Source organism: Astatotilapia calliptera, chromosome 10 (assembly GCF_900246225.1).
Source record: "Astatotilapia calliptera chromosome 10, fAstCal1.2, whole genome shotgun sequence".
Classification (NCBI taxonomy): domain Eukaryota; kingdom Metazoa; phylum Chordata; class Actinopteri; order Cichliformes; family Cichlidae; genus Astatotilapia; species Astatotilapia calliptera.
The window spans coordinates 19,603,634-19,623,580 of record NC_039311.1 but is presented as its reverse complement, the minus strand read 5'-3'; the positions used below and the strand labels follow the sequence as shown (position 1 = coordinate 19,623,580).

At 38.6% G+C, this 19,947-nt stretch overlaps 2 protein-coding genes across 5 annotated transcripts; one reads left to right on the top strand and one right to left on the bottom strand.

The window, feature by feature from the left end:
* Positions 1–23: 23 nt before the first annotated feature.
* il12bb (interleukin 12B, b) lies at positions 24–6,302 on the top strand. 2 transcript variants are annotated; one of them, XM_026182474.1, is made up of 9 exons: positions 24–80; positions 3,599–3,692; positions 3,781–3,882; positions 4,070–4,246; positions 4,928–5,033; positions 5,133–5,302; positions 5,436–5,596; positions 5,702–5,820; positions 5,948–6,302. In XM_026182474.1, exons 2-9 carry the CDS (start codon positions 3,599–3,601, stop codon positions 5,973–5,975), a joined length of 957 nt encoding a protein of 318 aa, XP_026038259.1. In that variant the 5' UTR covers positions 24–80; the 3' UTR covers positions 5,976–6,302. The 2 variants fall into 2 exon arrangements, with proteins under 2 accessions (XP_026038259.1, XP_026038258.1); XM_026182473.1 differs by lacking the exon at positions 24–80 and adding an exon at positions 3,025–3,077.
* Positions 6,303–7,180: 878 nt separating this feature from the next.
* On the bottom strand, positions 7,181–18,854 carry ublcp1 (ubiquitin-like domain containing CTD phosphatase 1). 3 transcript variants are annotated; one of them, XM_026182854.1, is made up of 11 exons: positions 18,687–18,854; positions 18,078–18,345; positions 17,601–17,692; positions 17,228–17,313; positions 17,017–17,132; positions 16,784–16,882; positions 16,379–16,416; positions 16,070–16,168; positions 12,716–12,832; positions 12,479–12,606; positions 7,181–8,678 (listed from the first exon to the last, which is right to left on the bottom strand). In XM_026182854.1, the coding sequence occupies exons 2-11, from the start codon at positions 18,229–18,231 to the stop codon at positions 8,651–8,653; spliced, it is 957 nt and encodes a 318-aa protein (XP_026038639.1). In that variant the 5' UTR covers positions 18,232–18,345; positions 18,687–18,854; the 3' UTR covers positions 7,181–8,650. The 3 variants fall into 3 exon arrangements, with proteins under 3 accessions (XP_026038639.1, XP_026038640.1, XP_026038641.1); XM_026182855.1 differs by having other exon boundaries at positions 18,078–18,298; XM_026182856.1 differs by having other exon boundaries at positions 18,078–18,164.
* Positions 18,855–19,947: the final 1,093 nt, after the last annotated feature.

Sequence of the window (19,947 nt, the reverse complement as noted above, 5' to 3'; positions counted from 1 at the left end):
CGATGAAGACTTGGGACATACTGGACTGATATGCCACAATACTTACACTTGCTACAACTCTGGGATTGCCTTTTAATAAGGTTTATGACTTGCTTAGTTTTTCCACTTCTTGCGTTTTAATTAAGGTGACTTCCTCACTCATTTTCTTTGCTTAATACATTACAAATATTACACGTCAAATGGTCTCACAATGTAATTGTTTGTAGATTGCATAGTATTGTGTAAATGGCCTGTATTTGTAAGGACCCCAAAGCGCTTTACACTACATTCAGTCACACACATTCACACACTGGTGATGGCAAGCTACATTGTAGTCACAGCCGCCCTGGGGCGCACTGACAGAGGCGAGGCTGCCAAACACTGGCACCACCGGGCCCTCTGACCACCACCAGTAGGCAACGGGTGAAGTGTCTTTCGCAAGGACACAACGACCGAGACTGTCAGAGCCGGGGCTCGAGCCAGCAACCTTCCAATTACAAGACGAACTGCCAACTCTTGAGCCACTATCACCCCTTGTGTATTCCCATGCACATAGCGTCATTTTAAAGTTACAAATAGGAAAAAATTATCTTGTATTTTGTGGCTAATATTGAAAGGAAAGGTTAAGGCTAAGGGCAAAAATTAACTTTCTTTCTTTTTACTTGGTAAAATGAGCTGTGTGACATCCTCAATACCATTTTAAGCCTGAGTACTGAATTTACACATCATCACCTCCTATAAGTGTAATATTTTGCATCAGTTTTAATTTGAACAAAACCCTCAGAATGGTTTTAAAATGTCAAAACAACAACATTTGGCTTGTCTAATTTGTTTGGGCCTTTGGACAGGTGCTGTAGCCATTTCCATTATAAATGTCAGGCTAAAATAATCGCCTCCTGGCTTCAGTCACAAGTCAAGTCAAGTTGGCTTTATTGTCACTTCAACCATATACAATTTAACAGTACACAGTGAGGCGAAACAACGTTCCTCCAGGAACCAAGGTGCTACATGCAACATAAATTTACAACATAAATTAACAAAAAACACTAAACTAGCTAACTAAGAGGCCTAGTTAGCTGGCTAGCAGAGACAAGAACTAAGAGGCCTAGTTAGCTGGCTAGCAGAGACAAGAGGTCTCCATAATAATGTAATATAAGCTCCCAGAGCATTGTTTTTGTGCTGATGTTAATGCCGCGGGTGTTTTTGGAATTTTGCAAATTCTAAATCATATCTACAAATATAACAGCAGAGCACTACTGACTCTTACACACACATGTGCCTCAGCAACATCCCCCACATGCTCTGTAATTTCACGTGGTCAACCACTTTGCGGCTAAGTTGCTGTGCTTCCTAAATGTTTCCACTTTGCAATAATACCAGCTGATTGAGGGAAGCAATTTCACAAAATGACTTGTTACAAAGGTGGCAGCCTGTCACAGCGCCACACTTGAATCCAGTTAGCTCATTAGAACAACTCATTTTTTCACGAATGTAAAGGCAGACTGCTTGGCTTGATGGTTTTATGCTCTGCGGGACTGATAACACCTAAATTTAAGAGGGACTGTTTCTGTCCTTTGTTGTGTGATTACAATTCAGTAATGTGTCTTATCAATCTTTAAAAAACTAAAATGTAGGATTCCCCAAAAGATCAAATTATAATTTCAGGATCTGACACTGATATATCCATGATAATCTAATCTGTTTTATCTGTCTAGTCTCTTTAACAGGAATAATACAGCACACTTAACAGCATAATACACACTAAGTTTTTCCTGTAGTCTCTTTTCTCTATAATTTCAACATCATTGTTTAAGCCCATTCATTTAGTCCTGGCAGAAACTGGAAGTTTTCTTGAAAAACCCAATTACGCAAGCATTGATTAATTGGATTTGTTTTTGAAAGAAGTGCTGCTAAGCGGCATTCCCACCTTGACAAAGACATACCTGCTATCATTCAGCTGGTATGAGGAAGGAATACCAGATGCCTCTCCACAATTCCTATAAAATACAAAGGAAGTTAAAGAGTTGATAAGCCACTTGTTTAATATTGAGAAAAGTCGCACCGTGCACACACACACACACACACAGGGAAGTGGATGTGGTGTAAGGTTAGTATGATATGACATTTTCAGTCCCCATAGAATACGAAATAGGATAGTGGTGGGGAAAAACCTTTTACTTAATTGAAGTGAGGGTCCAAGCAAGGAAATTGCATTTCCTTTCAAAACAGCATAAAACACACTCCCCTTGAGTCATCTGTTGCCTTTTTTTTTTTAAATAAACAAAGGTTAATCAAAAGAAACCCCTATACCTATGTGTATTTATAGGAAAGGGTCTACGAGTTGTCATTACAGGTGCAACCACACAGGCATGCTTAAATGTTAGTGGTTATTTTGGAAAGAAAACGCTCTGCAGGTAACTTCCCAGATGTATACGTAAAAAAAAAAAAGAAAATGCAACAGTGATTTTTCCATTTGGTCATTGCGTTTACAAAACTCATTCAGATAATCCTGTTTTGTTTTTTTGTTTTGTTTATAATCTGGGTTTTCTCCTTTATTTCGTTCCTGATCATTGTGTTCTCTTGACGCATTCTGTGGAAGCGTCCTTTTTCTTGTTCTTCTTTAGAAGTCCCATGACGGCTTTCTAGATTACCTGCTCCACTTTCAGTGGCGTATAACCATATTTAAACATTTTAGGGGTTGCAGTTCTGTTTTACAGAAGTTTCTGTATCATTAGTTGGCCTTACTTCCCCCCCAAAGTGGTTAGTGTGATCACACAATCATCAGATTACAGCATGGATTTTGTACCGAATGAATTGTCGTCTTCAACACAGCTAAATTAATCAAGCTTAACAAAAGAGGAGAGCCGGGTGGAAAGCTAGTGGTAATCCATTTATTTTGATCATTCATTAAATTTCCTTTCATGTGCAGTGTGGTCCATTGTCATCGTCATCATTGGTCAGGTATTAAAGAGTTCCTCTTTTGAGTGGGGATTTCTCAGCCTGACGTATAAATGCAGCTGCAGCTGCTGCCTTTACACAGACAAACACTGCTTACTGCACCTGGTTCCAGTGTGAAATTTTGAATCAAGTTTTGCAGGGTAAGATCTATTATATTCCATCTGATTGTCACAGATATTCAGGAGGAGGAATAATCTGCTCACTTTGGGTTATGTAAAAATCAAAAATTTAGGTATCTTGAAGTATGTTTAAAACTTCTTATATAATTGAAAACACTTTGAAAATGCTGTTGTACTGGTTCCCAAATTTGAGTTCTCATCCTTTGAAGGGTCAAAAAGGTTTTAGGAGGAACTATCTGATTTTTTTTTTATATACTATTTCATTTGATATCTTCTAAAAAAAAATTTATTAGATTTATTTTTTTAATTTTTACTAAACTAACAGATAGTTAAACTAAGGATATTTTCTCTGTAATTTGATTTGATTTTAATTAGTTTTCCAAGTTCACAATTCTTTTGTTGTTATTTTATTTTAGTTATCACTGCTTTGATTTAAAGGGTTAATTTTGTACTTGAGTATTTCACTTTTTTCAAGGTTTAAAAAGAAATATTTTTATTTGTTTATGTAAAAGAGTCCCATCACTTCCTTTCTTTTGTTACAGATGCATACATTTTTGCTCATGGTTGTGTGGGCTATACTGAGTGGCGCCCGCTCTGACACCCAGCAAGCAGATGTCGAGACACTCATGGATAATGGTATCTCCTTGTCTTTGAATATTCCTCCATGTTTTCATTTTTGTTTTTATTTCACCAACAGTAAAATCAATTTTTTTGCTTTACCTAGTTGTGGTCCTGAGGGTGCCCTCTTTTACGGGTAGCATGATTCACGTTCCTTTGACCTGCGGAGAAGCTTTTCAGAATGAGCCTGTGTTTTGGAAGAAAAATGGTAACGCAGCTTTTAATTCAATTCATTTTACTTATGTAAAGAAAAAGTCAAAGTCACAAGAACTTTCTTTTGCTTGTTTGCTCTATAGCTCATCAAGCTTTTGTTTATCCAGACGTCAAACTTTCCCGTTTGTCTCTTTATGGCTTTTTATGACCACATTGTAACAATGAACATGTCCGTGTCTCAGGTCAGGAGCTCAATCCTCCTCTGCAGGGGAACCAAGTCCAGGTCCTGGTGGAGGAGATGAAAGGAGGGAACTACACTTGCCACCTCAGTCCAAGTGGAGAATACCTGAACCACACTATGATCTTAATCCAGCTTAATCCAGACAACAGGACAGTCATATTGGAAAACAGAGAAGGAGGTAAGTTGAAAAAAAAAGAAAGAAGGAAGGAAAGGAGCAAAGGCAAAGAAAGAAGTGAAACGAGTAGGGGAGGGAGAACAAAGAAGGCATGCATGAAGGGAAAAGGGCAAAGAGCAGATTTTCTTTGACTGGATTTAGCCTCAGGCTTTCTCTGAAGAAGAAATGGTATTGATGGGACTGAACAGCTAAGATGATGGTCAGATAGGGATTTAGGATAAGAAAAAAAAAATAGGGAAAGGGTGTAAGGGTGGGGTTCCAGAGCAGAAAACAGAAACTGGATCAAAGGATCACCATTAGTAGTGTCAAAGGAATTTTAATAGAGAAGATGAGGGAAAAGAACAACACAGTGAGCAGGCTTTATATTAGGCCCATCATCACATTGTTAGTGCTCATGTTTCTCCATAAGGTTTCAGCTTTGTAAATCTCAAACATTAAGTTTCTGCAGTTTTGTGCTATGAGGCAATGTTTTCCTGTGATGGAACAAAACCTTAAAGTTGAAGAGGCAGCTACAAAGCTTTTTTTCTCGTTTACAGCAATTATATCAATGCCCTGAGTGATTTATTTGTGTTTACTCGATGGGATCTAGAAGAACAATGAAACACTACAAGTGTAAGCTACACTGTTCATAAGAACATTAAACAAAAGAGAGGGAGGGGACTGACAGTAATTCTGTTGCTCCAGGTCACATCCACTGCTCGGCACCAAACTATACAGGATTCTTTCACTGCTCCTGGAAAAGAACAGCGCTCAGATCTGATGCCAGTGTGGTTTTGGTTAAGGCTGAACGGTAAGGACAAAGACAATGCATAGCATACTTTGGTTGGGTGCTGGTGTGGAGGAGGTGCTCTAGATAGTATTTTAACATCAACTTATATTTATATTCCAGTTTTACCGAAGATATCCCCTGTGAGCTGGATGCTGATGCATCAGGGGTTCGCTGCCAGGATGCCCACTGCCCATACAAAGAGGAGCAACATCGCATTTCCTTCACCGTTTACATACGCAGCCATGCTCGTTTGGAGACCTACACAAAGTCTTTCTACCTGAGAGAAATCGGTAAGTTTGTTTTTGTGTATTTTAGCGTATGAAAAGTAACTTTCTTAGTCATCGTGCCGTGATTTCCTCTCTCCATTCTCTTTCTTTTTTAACCTTTGCCCACCTCATTTCTCTCCCTCCCAACTCAATAAAGTGAGACCGTCAAAACTCCCTAACCTGCACATCAGTGATGGGAAGGTGTTCAGCTGGGACTACCCTGATACTTGGGAGAAACCCTGCAGCTTCTTTGGCCTACAGTTTGAGGTCAAGCTGGTGCACAGTGGACATCCCTGCAACAGTGACAATCAAATAATTGTAATTAATACACGTACATCTATACACCAGATTCATATCTCTTTGCTGATGTCCAGTTTAGTCGAGGTTTCTTTGTCTTTATTAAGTCGCCTCTTCTTTGTGCAGAATATCACCACTGATACAACCAAATATGAGGTTGGCGTTAAGACCAAGAAGTATGTTTTCTGTGTGCGAGCTCAGGACAAGTTCACCAGAGGGCCGTGGAGCCACTGGAGTCAGTGCACGTAAGTGTATTGATTTTTATTTATTTATTTTTTGCTAATTCTGTTCCTGTGCAAGGATTCACACTATTTACAAATCATTGTATACTGACTGATCCAATCTGTACTGTTTTGTTCTTTTTACCAACAGAGTGAACAAACATAACGTGGCATGCTAAGCGTTAGCCGCTGGACTCTGCTGCCGCACCAGAAAGAGGAAAACAGTTTTTAAAAATATTGTAATTCAGAAGGAAAAAAAAATGGTCTAATACATTTTTTCAAGTGATGCACAACATATGAAGCTGTGCTTCAGGAGTGAATGTATACCTGTACAGTATTTATTCATCCCTCTTCATCCCCATTCGTTATGTCTGTGGAACTACAGAACAATGTTACAATAATGATTTGTACTGTGATTGAAATGAATTAGTATTTCCTTCATGCCCTTTTTAACTTATTTATATCTGTTCAGAATGTTTCTCAACATTTTATAATAAATTAATGAACATGTCAGTTTATTGTATTTTCTTTCATTTTATAACAGGGCATCTCAAAATGTATTTGAAACCCATGGGTTATCTATAGTAATGACGAGTTTATTTTGAGTGCAGAACATACAAAAGATGAAAAATGCACTGACAAACTAGAAAAAACACAAAATCATAAAACTAAAGTACTTGTACATATTTGCATATTTTATATTCTGATATTGTGCGAGTTGCATGTGTATTCACTCATCATGTGGCTACGCGAGACAAAAATAGGTAATAACAATGACAACAGTAGGAAAATAATAGTCAGTAATAATACTGAAAAAATATTTATGACATTAGGGGGCGATCATGGCTGTGGGGCGATCGTGGCTCAAGAGTTGGGAGTTTGCCTTGTAATCGGAAGGTTGCCGCTTCGAGCCCCGGCTTGGATAGTCTCGGTCGTTGTGTCCTTGGGCAAGACACTTCACCCGTTACCTACTGGTGGTGGTCAGAGGGCCCGGTGGCGCCAGTGTCCTGCAGCCTCGCCTCTGTCAGTGCGCCCAGGGTGGCTGTGGCTACAATGTAGCTTGCCATCACCAGTGTGTGAATGTGTGTGTGAATGGGTGGATGACTGGATGTGTAAAGCGCTTTGGGGTCCTTATGGACTAGTAAAGCGCTATATAAATACAGGCCATTTACTATTTAAATGAAGGGGAGGCACTAGAAACCATGGTGTTTTGGGAGGTGCCATTATTGGCCAGGTCGTTAGTGTCTACGTTCTTTATTCAATGAATTATCTTTTATGGTGTTCGTGGTGTACAAGTTATGAACAGGAAGTAATGAAATGTTTCTAACTGTAAAAGATTAACTCGTTTTTAACTACCTCAGGAATGTAGAACAGTACAAGCAAGCGAGGTACAAAAAAAGGTTTATTTTCCTATTTACAGCCACAATTTTGTCGATGAAATGAAGAAAACACACAAAAAAGGCAGAGCTCAAGAAATGAAAAGAAACTGAATTTCCAGGGACTGCTTGACATATCATATAGCTTATGTTTCCAGAGCTTCAGCTTCATAAAATGAGGCCCACCTTAATAAGTAGTGAAATGTGTAAAAACCCACTTTAGTTACAAAAGAGAAAAAAACAAAACACACAATTAAAAAAATGTGCTATCCAGTTCTTGTATTCTCATCACCTTTAGTTGGTTCATTGACATTTGGATGTTCCAGAAACATTTCAATGAAGAGCTGTCACGATCTCACGAGCATCAACGAAATAAAACCTATGCTTTATGTCCGTTCGAGTGTTGCGTCCTGTGACGTAACAGAATCAGCATGCACAGAAAAACATGAATACGTTTCTGGACATGTATGCACATGAATATCCAGCCATGGAAGCCTGACTGTAATATGCATGTACAGAATGTAAATAACAAAAAACAGGCCTGTTTGTAGTGACCACCTACAGACACGTAACAAATGGTGTCACACTTGTTCACTAAAGCCACTGTTTTGATGAAATATTTTAGCTAGCCAGTTCTAAGACCAACAGATTTTGGTCTCTCAGTAGTTTTTAGAATTGCTGCATACGTCTGCATGTGCAGGCTGCTGTTATTTGTTTGACGCTCACAAAACTTCCAGACGTTCCAACTTTTCACTTCATTTATTACAAATCAAACAGACAATCCAAATACTACATAAAAAAACACGTTAAATTACCAGGATATCCTCGCATACTGAAAACACTTTCAATGGTTATGTAACTTCATTTTGCTTATTTGTTTCTTTTCGCTCTTTAGCTTTTTGCGGTCAGTCTCTTTGAAGGCAGGCTACTGACCTTAACTATAATGAAATTAGATTTGTATCTTCTCCTACTCACTTGGTACAGCAGAGAGGCTTGATAGAGTATTTTTTACTGGTAATCAACTTAACACATCTGCTACTATTCACCCATCTAAAATACCAAGCAGGTGTAAAAGATCTCGAATACTTTCAGGAAATAGTGGACCTCAGTTATCTATATTAAACCCTTGTTGACCACCATGAGTAAACAGGTGAGCTGGAGTCTGTGACATTAAATCAGTGTGGTCTCAAACAGGATTTTTTTTCCCACAATGCACCTTGCACACTGATAGTAACTGTAAACAATATTTGAACAAACAAATGTTCCAGACTAAGAGAAGGCAGAGAACATGCAGATATATAAACTGGGAAGCCCGTCTCAGTCCTGAGGTTTTGACCTTGTGTGTAATTGTAGGGTTAGTGTTGGACTTTTAGTGAGGTTTGGTATGAAGGACTTTATGTTTGTTCTTGTGTTTGACAAGCGGATGATGCATTGGTTGCATCCACTCCAAGTCTTTGCGCTGATAATATAGTCCCTCCTCAGTGGTGCTGCCTCTTAGATAGGTACCTGCAGAAACAAACAGGCACACATTCAGCGCATATTTTAAACACATTCAGTTGAGTTCATGTTGATTTGGGGAAATGTACAAATGACACTGGGACACAACATTAAAAATGAGTAACTACATAATGGAAGAACATTTAAAGCCTTTACCATGTACTAGAGATGGACTGATCCGATATTACGTATTGGTATCGGTCCGATACTGACCTAAATTACTGGATCGGATATCGGAGAAAAATAAAAAATGTAATCCGATCCGAAGTATCACAAAATCACCTCACAAAACGTGCTACTTGGCGTAACTCAGCTCGGCGCATCGGAGCAGTATCTGTCACGTGATAGAGCGGCTGTTGTCTGCGAGACCTGTTGGCGGTCTGTTGGAGCATTTGGAGCCTCGCTACATGCTTCCTAACCGTGGCATTTCATCTCAGCGAAAACTATCCCACAGAAGCAAAGCAAGTGTGTAAGTTCATCCCTGAATGTTTGCATAGTATTTCCACGTTACGCTTAACAACTGATGTATTGAGCCACAGCTGGACTGGCCATCGGAGTTCCATATTGAGGTGAAAAGGAAGCAATTTGTCCCGTACTTCAGCTAGAATTCAAAAATAGACACAAAGCTGGAGTTATTCTGTCTTTGCTGCACAGTTGCATCTACTTCTCTCATTCACTTCCCCTTCCTCTCCTGTTATTACTTCAAACATGAAACTGATCAATGATCAGCTGATCGGCTTTTCTGCCGCAAGTCCTGTCTTTCTTGTTTGTTTATCGCCCACTTTGCGCTACAAAGAGGAGACCAGCGGATAAACAACAGCAGCACGTTTAAGCGTGATAAGCTGTTGTTAGAATGTATTTAATATTAACTTTGTAGTATCAGCTGATGTTTGCTGGAGCCACAGCTGTAAAAGCTGCTGGTCATGATATCCGTTTGGATATGTGGTGAGAGGGAAACATGAAGATGAAACCAGGAGATGTCCTTACTGAATCATCAGAGCTGAACAGGTGATGGAGAAACAGGTTTACCTTTTAGGTGACATGAATGAGTTGAAGGGAAGTTATGAACTGTTTCTGAGAGACAAATAACACCAGGATCCTTTTTTAGGTAGCTGACGGCTGGTAACTGTGCAGGGGCGGGTCTAGCAAAGTTTTGTCGGGGGCCAGGTTGGGCATTAACAGGGAAAGGGGGCCACAAAGAAATACTTTTCTTTGTTATGTCCTTTAAAAACTTTGAATAAATAATTATCTGAATCTTACAACAAAAGTGGTCATCTGATTAAATGTATAGAAATCCATTATTGTATATAGTAACTAATAAGTCTAATATACACCCTAATAAGCTATAGTACTTTTTCCTTTGGGAAGGTACCATCTGTGCAGTCTGCAATTCTGTTGAAGAAAGATGTTGAATCTATTTAAATATTGTAGAAAAATAATTGATTTCTGTGCATTTGTTTTACACTTGCATTAAATTAAAGTTGATTACATCAATTAAGGGCGGGGGGCGGTTCCTGAATATTTTTGCTGGGAGTTGGCAACCCTATTAGTTAGGTTGCTTAATATTCCCACTAAGTTGACCACAACATATTACTCAAACGACTGGAGAACTGGGCAGGTCTTTCAGGAACTGTACTAAACTGGTTCAAAACATACGTAGAAAACAGGAAATACTTTGTATCAATAGGTAACTTCACATCTGAGCAGACAAGTATCACATGTGGAGTTCTCCAAGGTTCCATCTTGGCACCCCTTCTGTTTAACATTTACATGCTCCCACTGGCACAGATTATAAACAACAACAAAATAAACTATCATAGCTATGCAGATGACACACAAATATATATCACAATGTTACCAGGAGACCAAGGCCCTGTACAGGCTCTTGGTAAATGCATTGAGGAAATTAATGACTGGGTTGTGCCACAATTTTCTCCAGCTAAACAAAAACAAAACTGAAGTAATGGTCTTTGGTGCCAAAGAAAAACAATTACAGGTCACCAGAGAACTTCAATCTATACACCTAAAAACCACAAACCAGGCGAGAAATTTGGGTGTAGTGATGGATGCAGACCTAAACTTAGAAAAACACATTAAGACAATAACAAAATCAGCTTACTATCACCTCAAGAATATTTCAAGGATAAAAGATCTGATGTCTCAACAGGACCTGGAAAAACTAGTCCATGCATTCCTCTTTAGTAGGCTGGATTACTGTAACAGCATCTTTACAGGTCTACCTAAAAAAATCAGTCAGACAACTACAGCTCATTCAGAACTCTGCTGCTCGAGTCCTCACTAAGACCAAAAAGTGGACCACATCAGTCCAGCTCTGAGGTCTTTACACTGGCTGCCTGTCCGTCAGAGGATAGACTTTAAAGTTCTGATGCTGGCCTATAAAGCTCTGAATGGTTTAGGACCAAAATACATCAGTGACCTCCTGACCCAGTATGAACCTTCCAGATCCCTCAGGTCATCTGGATCCGGTTTTTTATCAGTTCCCAGAGTCAGAACCAGACGCGGACAAGCTGCATTCAGCTTTTATGCTCCTTATATCTGGAACAAACTCCCAGAAAGCCTCAGATCAGCTGAAACACTCAGTTTATTTAAATCCAGGTTGAAGACTCACTTATTCTCAGCTGCATTTAAATGAAGCACCAAATCCGCACTTAAGCTTAGATTTCAAAACTTACATTTTAACTACTGATTTTATCTACTGTTCTGATTTTACCTGTTTTGATTTTTGATTTTATATACTGTTTTGTTTGTTTGTTTGTTTTAATCAATTTAAAATCATTGTTTTTGTTTCTAATGTCTCTGTAAAGCACTTTGAATCACCTTGTTGTTGAATTGTGCTATACAAAAAAACTTGCCTTGCCTTGCTTGCTTACTCTTTAAAATACCAGAATATGGAGGATGGTGTAGGTTTAAATTTATTAGATTGATCAGTGTTGCTGAACTATAAAATGTTTTGGGTTGAGTGTATTTTTTGCATACAGGTATAACAGAATAGCTTCAGTCTCTTGTTTTTTAAAACTTGAGTATGAACTTATACAAAATGCAGCAAGATATTTATATTAAAAAACAGTTTTATTGATTACAAAATACGCTATATCGGATTCATATCGGTATCGGCAGATATCCAAATCAAATTTATGATATCGGAATCGGTATCGGACATTAAAAAGTGGTGTCGTGCCATCTCTACCATGTACCATGTACAGCACAAACAAATTATATCATAAGTTGAACAGTCGATGAAATAACCAACCATGTACAGTCCTACGGCATCACAGATAACAAAAATAAAGCTAAGAATGGACACAACAAAGTGCAAAGGGGACATTTGCACTGAGATCTCACCTTTTAACCTTTCCATCACAACTGTAAATAAGAAAGAGCTCAACACTGATCCCTGATGTAACTCTACCCCGACCCTAAACTCATCTGTAATTCCTACTGCACACCTCAACACTGTTTCACAAATTTCTTGCCACTGGTGAGTTCCTCATTGAGTACCACAGTTACTTTCTTTGCTTGGGATGCAAAAGTCTCCTTCTTACTTTAGATTGTGTTCATTTATCCCCAGAATTGGATGCATTTTTTAGGATGAATTTTATACTTTAAATAATCTGAAATCAAGTAAAATTTAAGTAAGATTCATGTGTGCGTTGGCATTAGATGTTATTTTTTAATATATCTAGTATTTTCTTGTAAATGGCTGTTCAGGTCTAGCAGGTGCTGTAGGTTTGAAGTATGCAACTACAACTATGCAAATGATACTGTTTAGCTTTTCAATGAGTGCGTACCTCTCCCAGTGTTTGTGGTTGAGTCCACTGAAGTCGTCAAGCTTGGCGATTTCTTTAAGGTATTGAGACAGTTTATACAGCTCTCTGTCCCGCTCCCTGTTGAGGTGGGCCTTCATGAAGGGTCGGATCTAACACAAATTCACAACAACAAATAAAGAGACAGCTTCATTAAGATCTGTAGTTTATTGTACCAAAAGAAGAGAAAAATGGTCAAGATAATTGTATGAACTAACCAACCTTAAGTCCATTCTGTGGGTTCATAAGAAAGTTTCTTCCAATGTCATCAAACATAATGGTGTTCTTCCTGTTATAAAATTCTCCGTACTTCCCCCATATCACACCTAAGGGCTTCACCTGCGGAAGCCATAAAATAGATTAAATCAGTGCCATGATGTTTGCACAAAGCAGTAAATGTCCTCCACAAACATCATGAAAAAGAGGTATTCAAGCACATTTTGTCGTCACGGCGCATGCAGTCACACCTAGAGTGCTAAATGACTTACCAGAATGTAAACAAACAAAAAAACCCCCAAACAACAACGATGTGATACATGTCACCTAGGACCATAAGCCAGAAACATTCCCGAGAATTTACATAGTTACTTAGCAAGCACGACGTGTATACAACTTTATCTAGTGACAAATCTCTGACAAAGAGATATCACCACTCTTATAAAATAAAATAATTTATATACTCAATAGCCTGCAGATAGGTGGAGAAAACAGAAACTTTTGCACATAGACCTGGGGCTAGATGTAGGGGTGATTATTTTAAATATGATTAGCATCCAGGAGGGTCTTTCAAATTTATCCTCACGACAAATCCATATTATATATGTGCTTCCCATTTGACACCCCAAGACTCACATATGTTTTCATGCACAGTAATCTTATTTAATGAAGTTATGAAAAATTATACCTTCATACTATGATTTACTTATCTTTTTTTCAGGCCCTTGAAGTACAGAGGGGTGGTTCTTTTTAATATTCAATTGTTCCAGCAGTTTTAAGCCAAATCATCTGAAGCGCACTACCAAAATCCTGCTTTGGTAAATGGTGAATGAAATGGGTTTTATATCGCGTGTGTGTGTATAACCTGCTCTGAGCATCAACATCGTGGCCTATATCATAGTCTGACAAACTAAGCTGGACAAGCTTAATGCCTAAGATGTCAAGTAATAGAGACAGGCATTGACTGTTTTATCTCGTCTGATGATTCACTGGAGAAAACAAAAAAAGTACATTCCAAAGAGCGTTATCACCACATGGTGTTTAGTTGAAACAAGTGACAGCATATCTATTTTTTTTTACCACCAAACTCGTCTTCTATTCGTGATTTCTTTCTGCGTCAAAATTATTTGGACACTTTCTACTGTAACTGTGAAATAGAGAAACAGCATTTGCGTTCACATGTTCAAAAAATAATTTGTACAATGAAACAAATTAAGGTCCTGAAGATGTAAAATGTATTTTCCCTTTTACTCAGTTTACTAAACTAGAGGGGGGAAAAGCAATTTGCTGCGACACTCATGATCATCTATTGACTCATTCTCAGATATTGAGCTCTGAGAGAGTGCTCAAAGGCATCAACGGGAGCATCAGGCTAAGGACAGCCTGGACAGAATGAGAACAAATTTCCTGACCTGGTTTGATGTATTTTCCATTTTGGCTGTTTATTTCTGCAGCTCAAACTACTTTAAGCTATTTTTCATTATCTAAAATGTAACACATTTTAAGAAGGGTTTTTTAAAAATAATTTCTGTATCAAGTGTGGTGCATATCCTTTGTGAAAGCACCAATTATAAACCAGTGAAGGTTTCCAGATCCAAGGTTTCACATTGTTGACTCATCACATGGAATTTCCACCTGCAGTGACTTTATGACACCAGCTAAGATGACAGGGCATGTTGCTCATGACATCATTAAAGGGTGGAAGTTAGGCTACGTTCATACTGCAGGTCTTAATGCTCAATTCCGATTTTTTTGTCTGCTCGTTCACACTACAAATAAAATGCGACCAGTAAACGTGCTCTAGTGTGAACCCTCAAAGCGGCCCGCATGCGCAAAAGAAGACGTCACACACAACGCGCTGTTTAGACCCAGACCAAACAATATTGTTTGACTGATGGCCCTTAATATAAAGACTTCGGACTTTACGTTTCCCAATTTTTGCTTTAAGTTATTTTGTTATTTACATAATAATGTAAATATGGTAAATGGTAAATGGCCTGTATTTGTATAGTGCTTTACTAGTCCATAAGGACCCCAAAGCGCTTTACATATCCAGTCATCCACCCATTCACACACACATTCACACACTGGTGATGGCAAGCTACATTGTAGCCACAGCCACCCTGGGGCGCGCTGACAGAGGCGAGGCTGCCGGACACTGGCGCCACCGGGCCCTCTGACCACCACCAGTAGGCAACAGTTGAAGTGTCTTGCCCAAGGACACTTCACCTTGGGCAAGACACCTAATAATGATCCTTATTGCTGTTTTAGAGGAGCGGTGCTGCAAAGGATACTTGCAGATTTCTGTCAGAATCTGCAGATTATACAGTATAAATAAAATGTTCACGTTTCTCCAACGTTGTCTTCCCAACAGTTTCACTGACATCTACGCTGGATGGCCAGGAAGCGTTTGCGATGTCTTATCGGGCGCTTCTCCGGCACTGATAATTGGCGTCTGTCTTGTGTCAGTGACGTAAAAGACGGATTTAATGCGACATGACCGTCCAAACAGCAGTCGCTTTCTAAAACATCGGATATGTATCGGATTCAGTACCACACATGAAAGTGACCCAGATCGGATTTGAAAATATCGGATTTGTGCCGTTCACACTGTCATAACATGATCGGATATGTGTCGCATAGGGTCAAAAAAATCAGATTTGATGCGCTTTCGCCTGCAGTGTGAACATAGCCTTAAACTTTCAAAACCAAACCTTTGTGCATGTTGTGTACATGTGTAGCTCTCTCTCTCTCACTCACTCCTTGAGTAAACAGAACCTCCTATTTAACATTTGGAGATTGCTACAATATGACTGTAGTGTGTGTGATTAGGTGAATGATGCTGTAGGAAAAAGCACTTTGAGTGGTCAGTTAGGGCAGAAAAACTCTGTATAAGTCCCAGTCCATTTAACATTTGACCATGAAACTGTCTGTCACAGTCATGTGATGCTTGCAGTTTACCCAAAATGCCTTTTTGAGGATCATCTGAAAATAGATACTACCAATACTAATGCGTGTTTCTGTTATTCAGTATGACAAACATTAAATTCTTGGAGATGTTCCCTCTGAAACTATGATATATTCTATAATATCAATGCTCAGATTTAGTTATAGAAATAATGCTGAACAAAAATTAGATTATGGCTTTAGATAATGACACTAAGATTGGATACAAATTTGATTTTCTTGCAGTGTTATGTTCAATGACCCATTAACTGCCAGAATGAATAACGCTTAAACCTAAAATAAATCCAAATATATTATAAATCATTTCTTCTTCTGTGAAAGATATGTCCAAAGCATTGATGTGTGACCACAACAGTGACACAGGCCAATATTTTAAACAGCAAGTGTACCAACCTCCACAACTCCTCTCTTTGGGGTGTGTACCGTAATCATGGCCCCACTGTCCAGCATGAACGTAATCTTGTAATTAGGGTTGTCTGTCACTCCCAGCTCCTACACACACACACACACACACACACACACACACACACACACACACACACACACACACACACACACACACACACACACACACAGTGGTGTTATCTTCTGATCAATCTACACTCATATAATGTATGCCAACTTGGTTAACACTGCCACCTTTTGGCAACAAAATGTACAGGATAATAAAAGAAATGGTAAAGAAATAAGAGAAGTACTTGCCTTCATTTTTGCATCAATCCATTTCATACTTGTAGCAGCTTAAAAGAGAAAACACATTATGTGTGTTAATTAGTAATGAATTAAATCATGAAAGAAAAAAATAACAATTAAACACAACACTATGTCTACACACACCCAAGCACAAGAGGCATCTCAGTGAGAGGACGCGGTTCTCCAAACACATACTGGACGTTTAATTGGGTATTTACCACAGTTACAAAAATGGGCGAGCTCAGTCTCTTTTTTGGTTGGTTTTTTTGTTCTTCTTGGTGGATCAGATGCTCAATTTGGGCCAAAACATCAGGAATTAACTAGACAGACATACTTATACAAAAACCCCACACTCTAACACAAAAGCAATGAACCACTGCCACAGACAAGGGAAAGAGACGGACAGATACGTACACCAAATTACAATATCGTAGTCCTCATAGGCTGATGTCAGGAACTCGTGAAGGTAGGGTCTCATCAGCTCCTGACCCGTTTCTGCACATGACTTGTGATCTGAACACACAGTATTATTGTATGGGTGTCCATGGTAAAACAAGCAGCTGATAAACAGACAGTAACTGCAAAGCCTCCTCTTTTGTTTCTTGCAAAGCATCTTATTAAAGAGACACATGATGATATCAACTCACCAAACAGTGTGTAGTCCACATCCAGAACCAGGAGCCTCTTGCCTTCTCTAGGAGGGTTTAGTTCCTCTACCTTGTACTCTTTGACTCTTCTAGCTATTTTTGCCAGGTTCTCCTCTCTGAAGACATAAAACAATATTTGTTTCTCAAATGCACCCACACATCCACACACAAAGACAGGTTTCCTTCAACAATTTCTAAAATTCTGACAGACCTGTTCTCCACTTCAATGACCTCCTCCTCAATGTCAAAATCATTGACAACGTCATCATTCTCTGGTGGAGGGGCTAAAACGTCTTCCTTCACGAAACAAAATATGTGCACGGTTAAAACTGTATCAGTCAGTACATTATACCCATAGCATATATCCCTCAAAAATGTCAACGGCTGTCAGATCTTCACCTAAACAACCATTTTCTGATCCATTAATCAAAGCTAGCTGATTCCAAAATCCTGACTAAACAGATTATTTACAGGTTACCCCTCACCTCTCTTGTCTAGTAAACCTGAACACTAGCCAGGCACACAGTCCTTCTATAATAGTTCCAGCCAGATATATTTTTTTTTCATTTTCTCTATCCACCTACCAGACTCTCCTCTCTGGTACCCATCATCATGATCTTGGTATTAGGCTTCAACTTCAACGAGCCCAGCTTCATCTCATCCTCTGCTGGTTTACCTGAGGGCAAGATGAAAGGGAAAGGAACAGAAAATATATAGAGAGAGAAATTCTGAAAATCATATTAAGAGCATGCATAACTTTTATAAAATTATATATATAAAATAAAATAATTTATATACTCAATAGCCTGCAGATAGGTGGAGAAAACAGAAACTTTTGCACATAGACCTGGGGCTAGATGTAGGGGTGATTATTTTAAATATGATTAGCATCCAGGAGGGTCTTTTATGTAGACTGCACAATTAAATAAAAGCACAAGATGAAATGTCCTTTGGTCTCACACTTGGATTGGACTTCATATAGCATTATTTACACTAACTAGCGCAGAAATCAGAATCAGAATACTTCAAAAATCAGGTACTTATCATTGACATCATCTCACCTTTGACCTTGAGTCCCAGGAGTTTCTGTCTCTCTGGCAGGACCCCAGTCAAGGTCTTGATGGACTGTTTCAGGTCCAACACCGTGTCTTCCTCAGAAAGAGAACTGATGAAGTATTCCTGACCTCCCCACTTAATGATAACCGACACCGACATGACTCTTCGGTGCTCTTCACACACACATACACACGACTGCAGCTGAAGTCAGGTATGCACGCGCACCCTAAGCAAAAAATTTCCAGCAACAATAACAAACATGCACGCGCACACCTTGCAGAAAGGGAGAGACGGGCAAATTCAAAGGAAAGGTGTTAGGGTGCCACCATGTAACTGGCTGGAGCTCGACTTAAAACAAACAAGAGCAGCTTGTGATAAAACAGAGAGCCAAACGGGACATTACTATTGTTAAGCAGGTGATGGTACGTCTGGCTATTTCAAGACACAACGGCCAAATGCCACCTAATCAGCTCAGACACTGTGTGACTGTCCCTGATGCTGATATTTATAGCACAAGGTTGCTAACACTGACTAGCAACGATGTAAACACGCCGGGTTTAACAGCCAGCTCGCGAACATTAACTGACTGAGCTCCGCGGTCTGCTCACTCTTACCTGGTAGCACAAACTAACATGTAATGCTTGGCACACACTGTCAAATTTCCTCATAAAGTTGAATGAATGAACTGAGTTGGCCGTTCAATTTCATTCAGCGGGAGCCTCACACACCGCTGCTCTCTTCCTGGCGTCACGAATCTTTCCGGTAGTGACGTAATTGAAAAAGGAGGCTTTGTTGCTATAGTGACTAAAGCCGTTACTTTAAAATACAATCCTTTGAATTGTATATATATATATATATATATATATATATATATATATATATATATATATATATATATATATATATGCCATAATAAATATTTCAGCTATATTCAAAATAAAACTGGACAATTAGAACTGTCCAGTATCTAATTGTCACGGTTCAATGACTGACCACTACCTTATGCTATGCATTATGTATCTTGATACAAGTCTAATTTCACAGCAGGAAACACATTATGATTTACCATGGTCTAGAATCAGAATCAGAAATTGTTTAGTTACAGATGCACCCTTAAAATATTTATATGAACTAGAGAAACCCCTTAAATAAGGTGTAAATATAATTAAGACAAAGGCAATCAAAGTGTCATATTAAATTAGAAATAAGTTTTAAAACATACTATGTACAATATAAATAAATGAAAGTGAAAATAGTCTATGTCCACGCAAGGATAAGGATACTAATAGTATTGGTTTAAGAAGTACATACTTCTCAAACCAATGTATAAATGCTTAATAGGAATGTTTGCTAACCCCTCCCAAAAACAGCAGTCTTTTTGACGAACAAAACACACCTTTGTTCTACTATAACTTGCCTGGCGAAAGGGGAATTTATGCTTATCCGCACTGCCGGGAGAATATCTCATTCATATAAACCTAACAATTCCATAAAACTTGTAAAATCAAACACAATTAAAGTAACTAAAGTGACTGGCCACCACCTTAGGCTATGCATTAGGCCTCTCCATTAATTTTACTTTCAGGTTTTGTCCCTAGCTAAATATAAATAAATAAATAAATAAATAAATAAATAAATAAATAAATAAATAAATAAATAAATTCCCTCTTCACATTAGGCAATCGACATCAGTGCTGGTTTTTAAATCCAGATTGAAAACGCATTTTTATTCACTGGCTTTTGACTCAGTGGTTGACTGACTTGTATTTACTCGTATTTTATTGTTTTCGCTATGTTTATTATTTTATCTTATTTATTATTCCTATGGTATCTATTATGTTTCTATTGTTCAGCACTTTGGTCAGCCTTGTGTGT

Excerpts from the sequence above, each read along its gene's own strand:
- il12bb (XM_026182474.1), top strand. The coding sequence starts at position 3,599 with ATGCATACATTTTTGCTCATGGTTGTGTGGGCTATACTGAGTGGCGCC. Across the intron at positions 5,303-5,435 it reads TTTCTACCTGAGAGAAATCG|TGAGACCGTCAAAACTCCCT; the intron begins GTAAGTTTGTTT and ends AACTCAATAAAG. Across the intron at positions 5,821-5,947 it reads AGCCACTGGAGTCAGTGCAC|AGTGAACAAACATAACGTGG; the intron begins GTAAGTGTATTG and ends TTTTACCAACAG.
- ublcp1 (XM_026182854.1), bottom strand. The coding sequence starts at position 18,231 with ATGTCGGTGTCGGTTATCATTAAGTGGGGAGGTCAGGAATACTTCATC. Across the intron at positions 12,607-12,715 it reads ACCCACAGAATGGACTTAAG|ATCCGACCCTTCATGAAGGC; the intron begins GTTGGTTAGTTC and ends AATTTGTGTTAG. Across the intron at positions 8,679-12,478 it reads AACCACAAACACTGGGAGAG|GTACCTATCTAAGAGGCAGC; the intron begins GTACGCACTCAT and ends TTGTTTCTGCAG.